The sequence below is a fragment of the Dendrobium catenatum genome, unplaced genomic scaffold (assembly GCF_001605985.2).
Source record: "Dendrobium catenatum unplaced genomic scaffold, ASM160598v2 fragScaff_scaffold_1026, whole genome shotgun sequence".
Classification (NCBI taxonomy): Eukaryota; Viridiplantae; Streptophyta; class Magnoliopsida; order Asparagales; family Orchidaceae; genus Dendrobium; species Dendrobium catenatum.
Genome location: NW_021319488.1, coordinates 176,879 through 183,016, shown reverse-complemented (window position 1 = coordinate 183,016; position 6,138 = coordinate 176,879). Strand labels below are relative to the sequence as shown.

The 6,138-nt window shown below is 29.7% G+C and overlaps 1 protein-coding gene across 3 annotated transcripts in view; it reads right to left on the bottom strand.

The window, feature by feature from the left end:
* Window positions 1-4,503: 4,503 nt before the first annotated feature.
* Window positions 4,504-6,138, bottom strand: part of LOC110092571 (serine/threonine-protein kinase PBS1) — a 27,384-nt gene continuing 25,749 nt past the window's right edge. For 2 of the 3 annotated variants that reach the window (XM_020817179.2, XM_028698004.1), the window contains exons 5-6: window positions 5,279-5,323; window positions 4,504-5,197 (exon numbers count right to left, since the gene is read on the bottom strand). In XM_020817179.2, the coding sequence (XP_020672838.1) occupies window positions 4,751-5,197; window positions 5,279-5,323 (492 nt within the window). In that variant the 3' untranslated portion in view covers window positions 4,504-4,750. Of the gene's footprint in view, window positions 5,198-5,262; window positions 5,324-6,138 lie in introns of all 3 variants that reach the window. The other variant, XM_020817180.2, reaches the window with a different exon arrangement.

The following is a 6,138-nucleotide window of genomic DNA, read 5'->3' as shown; positions in this document are numbered from 1 at the left end:
AAAGTGGAGAGCTTAGATATTTATTTTATTTTCAAATTATTTAGATATTGAACAAGTTAATGAAACTTGATTAGAAAAATTAAGAACCAAGAGAATTGACCAAGGTTCTATTCTTGAAATCTTATTGGCCAAATATCCATTCATTGTTCTTGAACAAGACACTCAAAAAAAAAAAAAAAGACACTCAAAAGGTTTTAGTTCTCTACCTTATTTTTAGCTATTGCTAAAGCAAATATTTTTATGCATGCTACTAATCACAAAATTTAATGAAAAACTTGCTTCTTCTATTTTTTGGTAACTTGTGCAAGAAGATAATAGATTTTATTTGATGCCTATTAGATATGTCCAAGATCACTATCTCATTTTGATTAGTCTATTTAGTCAAGGAGGAACCCCCAAATAAATCTTGCACCACTCATTTAAGTGGCAATAATGATGGAATGCAGTGAAAGCTAAATAAACAAAGTTTGCTTAAGCAGTTGTCAACATGTATGAGCTTCTAAAGGGGACACCACTCTTTGCATTGGTTCTAATAATAGAATATGAAAGAGAATATACTTCCAAATGCCATAATTCAAAAATTTTCTATAAATTTCCCAAGCTTGCTGATGAGAGTTGTTGAGATTTATTTGAATTCTTAAAAATTGATATTTTTTTTATGTATAAGATTTCATGATTAATTTATCTTATGCGTAATGATGAGAATAATTTCCATTAAGAACATCAATTATTTTGTGGATGGTGGTTACGAGTTTGATTTATAATAGGGGAATAAATATGAACGGATGATTAATCCCATCAAAATCTCATTATTTTATTATCTCGGATTTCTTTGATGAACCCAATCAACTAATAACAAAATGGGAGTCCATTTAGTAGATATATATATATATATATATACCGCCGGTTCAACTGAGAACGACCGGTTTGGGCAAGAACCACGAACGGTCCAGTTCCTTAAAACGGTCGGTTCAAATTTTTTTAATATAAATAATTTAATATTAAATAAATATTAATCTTAATATAAAACTTTTAAATTTATGTAAAGTACTTGATTAAATATTAAGTTGAACAACCTCATGTATTCATTTCTCCAAATGAGCTTTTGACAAGAGAGAAAGTAAAAAAGTTATATAAACTATGCAAAGCAAAACTTTCCAATCAATGTGGGACTAAACCATGCAAAGCAAAGACCCATCTTTAGTTTCATATTTTTATGCTTTGTATAGTTTTGTATTATTTTTTTAAACAATTTTTTTAATTAGTTTTTATAATATGAATAATATTAATTTTTTTTAGTTGATAATATTTATTTTCTTAGTTCATAATATTTAATTTTTTTCTATTTATTTTTTTTATATTTTTTATTATATATATTATAAGTTTATGTGAATTCATTTTTGTTTGTCAAACACTTGAGTAAAAATATATCATATAATTATAATAGAACTAATTATTTTTTAAAGTTGAATAATATTTTTAAAAGCTTTTTACTTATTTAGATGTCCGGTCATATATTATGATGTAAAAATTTTGTAAATTTTAACATATTTACAAAACTTTGTAAATATTAAGTTTTTTAACATATTTGGTAAATATTATATTGTTAAAAAACTTTGTAAATATTATGGTAATTTTTTTAACATATTTAGATGTTACAAAATGAAATACTTTTATATAAAAATATTTAATTATATTTATAATTTTATATTATGAGCTTTTAAATAATTTATGTTTATAAGTTAAATCTAAATATGTAATATAAATTAACAATAATTTATATGAATTATATGGTTATTATATTTCATTTTGTTAATTTTATTAATTTTTTTAATAGTAATTATTTATTACATCATCCAGTTCGACCCCGATTTGACCGGTCAAACCGTGAACCTCTCTCTTCTCCGGTTCATTGTCCGTTCCGATTTTCAGAACATTGAATAATATATATATATATATATATATATATATATATAATATTATATATATATATATATATATATATATATTGAGTGGATTAAGTGATTGTCTACTTGAGGATCACACCAACTTTTGGAGAGGTTCAAAGATTCGTTTTTGAAATAAAAATGTTTCTAAGATACAAGCATGGATAGTTGTGGTTCAAAGGTACAAGTACAAGATCATTTAGGGTTCTATTGCTTTGCATCATTGAATCATACTATAATTGGCTTGGAGACACAAAGCAACTACTTCTTTCTCGGAGACATAAAAAGGCCAATTCAATGATTTAAAGATGAATAATATACTTAAGAAGAGTACCTTAAATTTTATGAGAACACATTTCAAATAATTGAGATGCTTAAATTGCATGATAGATGAAACTACAATGTATTCATAATTTACGTTGAGAAAGAGATCCCTAAGTTAGCTCAAGTTAAACTATCCCAAAAGAATGCCTTAAGCACAAAGGTAGAGTGACTTCAACTTTTATTTGTATGTGCATACTATTATGAAACAAGGATTATCTTTGTAGGAAACCTTGTATAGAGTTGTCAGTTGATTTATGAGAGATTAGGACTTATAACTCTAATTTTAAGGCCTAAAGAATTAGGCTATATCCTAAGTGTCATGAAGGCCAAAAGATGTTCATACTAACAAGATGGTTATACTAGCTTAATATTAGCCTACCTATTTATAATTGGTATTATAGTTCTAATCTTATAGAAGCTCTGAGATGCCTAAAGGTAGGGCTAATGACCTTGAGAGTTAGAAATCCTCAAAAGAAAGTCTTACAACTCTAATTTTGGAGAAGGCCTTACAATGTCAAAGGTGAGGCAAGCCATAAATAAGAAGTTATAACTTGGCAATTAGGGTTCATATTTTGGACATTCAAATGAACTCAAATTTTTATAAATTTTAGTTCACAAGCTAAGGACGACATAAGAAATATTCCCCAAAATTTGAAGTTGCTTGAAGTTGTTTATGATTCATTAAAATTATTTATCTTTAAAATTTAATAGTATGTTTACTGTTTTTAAATCCATTTCATTTAAAATTTCTATGACTTTAGAGTTTATTATAATTTTATTGAAGCTTACTTTAGATTTTAGGATTTCTCTTAAATTGCTTATTAATTGTGCAAATTTCAAGATTAATTAGGGTATTTCTCATATAATGAAATTAAAGTTTGGTTATAAACCCCTCAAATGATCTACAAAGTTAATGAGATATAAATCAAAACCTAGTGATGGATTGAGTAATAACCTCTACAAATTTGAGCTTAAGTAGAATTGCATTTAGTTTTATGATTTGTTAATTTTAAATTTGGATTAATCTTGAAAAATTAGAAAAATCCAACTTTCTAGCTTCAAAATGATATTAAATTATTTTTTTCCTAATTTAACTATTTACTAGGCTTTTGAGATATTTTATTATATATTTTTATAATTTTAATTGAATTATTTAAATAAATTTATAAAATCCTACGACCATTTGGGTTTTTATCGTTACAAAAAATATAGGGTTTAAGAATTTCCCAACCAAATAATTTCAAAATATTTTTAAATTAAAATTAGAGGATGTGAGTTCCCCAAAGTTCTATCTCTAAAAGTCGGAAGTCATTTGAATAATAAATAAATTTTAGAGTTATAGGGCTAACTTTTTAATGATTTATTAATAGGATTAGATTTAGTTTTGGCCTAAAAAATTCTCTTTATTATTCTAAGATAGGACTAGTGTTATAAATGTTATTTTTTAGATTTAAGGATTTATTTAGTATTTATTCAAATCTAGGGTTTATTTAGGTGTATTTGCATTATAAAATCATCTAAAGTTAACCCAAGCATTAAACCCTTATGAAAAAAAAAATTAGAAAGGTCTTGGAGCCCCATAAGATTATCTCATAAGAGTTAAGGGCAATTTAGTGGTGCTAATTAAATGTTTAACCCTATTGATTCAAACCCAAAATAATTTATTCAAGACTAATCTAATTAAATGTTTAACCCTATTGATTCAAACCCAAAATATTTTATCTCATAAAATTTTTTCACAAGAAACCAAGATACATATAGGCGAATCTCAGGATTCTTCCCTCCCCATTATAATGGGCAGCAAAGTAAATTTTGGGCTGAAGTCTTTAGGGACAAGACACTAGGATGTTGTCAAATTTTCAGGAAGGTTCCAAGGTATTTGGACAGTTGGCTTTTCTGTTAAAGCTGAACAAACTTGCCATATTGGCAATCCATGGCCATTTTGGTCGGGCAGCCATTGATCAGCCACATCAAGCAATAAAATGGACAATGGGGGTCGGGCAGCCATTGATCTTAAGTTTTGTTTGGGACAACCTTTTTATTGCTTTCTAAATCAACTTTTTAGTACAAAAATTTCTCATCCAAAAAAATTTTGTACTAAAAAACTGCTTTAAGAAACAACCCAAACGAAGCCTTACAGCATCCACCATAAAGCAATCTACATTAGGTTTTTTCTTTTACCCCGATCAAACTACTGTTTTTACAGAATCTCATTCATTGTCTTTCTATCTTGTATTATTAAAAACCAAGTAAAAGATGCATTTTAATTTCAATTGTCAAAAGGAAATATATCATCTATTTTTCCTCAACATAGAAATTCCCATTACACTCTTCCAAACACTTACCCCAATTTTTGCTAATATGCATTCCCACTCCATCCCCTTCGCATAAAATAAAAGACAGAAGAGTTTCATATGATCTAACCTCCTGATTTTGGTGCAGTAGAATATAGCTTTCTCTATCCATTAGTATTCAATGTATCAATCAAAGTTTGCCTGGTTGGTGGCTCGTTGCTTCTCCCTCCAATTTGCTCCCCACATCATGGCCTCAGACACGGCTCTATCCCGGTCAAATTCCTTCTTCAATATGCTAGCAATCTGGCTAGGAGAATCATCTTTTTCAAGTACATAGCCATCCCACTTGCACCCATTCTCATGATTTTCTCGCTCCATTTTCTCGTCGCTTGGCCCTTGGCTTTGCCGCTCCTCAGAGTGGTGACTTGATGTATGGGGATCATACGGTTTGTTTACCAAAAAAGATAGCGCAGTTACAACATCGGCAATGAGCGGGCGAGCAGCTGCTTCTTCCTGTATGCACATGAAAGCTACTGCTACTGCTTGGTAGAGCCCCCGCATTGGATACCGGCCTTGGAGCCTAGGATCGGCGAGCTTAGAGAGATTTTTTGGATCATTGAAAATCGGTCGAGCCTGCCAGAATCTTCATCAGTTATGCTATTATGAAAAAAATGCATCCTCAAGGATAACAGGCTAACCGGAATCTTCAGTCACCTTTGGTTGCATTAATTTGTTAAAATTTCCGATAACATGAATGACCTGCAACAAATGGAAAAGCAGTTCTACAAATGTTTGATCAGATATATTTATCATACAATGCAAAGAAGTTTCATATTTTAAAAAATATATAAATCTAAAAGTTAGGTGGAAGTATTTTGATAGCTGTATTATATATACGAGAATGGGAATAACTAATCAGTTCTGAACTGTTTAATCATACTAGCAAGCTTCCCTTTGTAATATACAGGCAAATCACATATGATGCTTTCTCCTTGTTTTCAAAGTCAGTGTTTGGGATCAAGCTAAAATGGAAAATGCCGTCTATAAAATTTATTTAAGCATTAAAAATAACACATTTACAAAATAATTTGAATTGCGCAAAATTTGAAACTCGAGATATAATAGAAATCAAAAGGAATAAAATCTAAAACAACCAAATAAAACCTCAATTTGGTTTTTTAAACTAGGCCAAAGCAAGTTTGAACTACTCGCGACCATAGACACTTCCTTAAACCAGCCAAAACACATCTACAATTGCTTGCAATAAAGATGTGAAAAACTCCCATGTCTTAGGTAAAATTATATTTTGTAACTGTGGGCTCCGAAAATTCGGCCCCGGCCTCCGCTCGCTTTTCTTATTCGGCGAGGGAGTTTTAACGAAATAAGTTCCGGGGTAAATTTTGGAAGGCAGATGGGTTTGTAGATAAGACACTACCCAGAGATTTCGCCCTCATTTTGTGAGGACTTTATGATCTGAGTTCTGGTTTCCTATAGGCGCAACCCCTATAGTTAATTACCCCTCCCGATCACGAGAGAGAACTTTCGATTAAGGCTAGTCGTCAATCAGATACGTA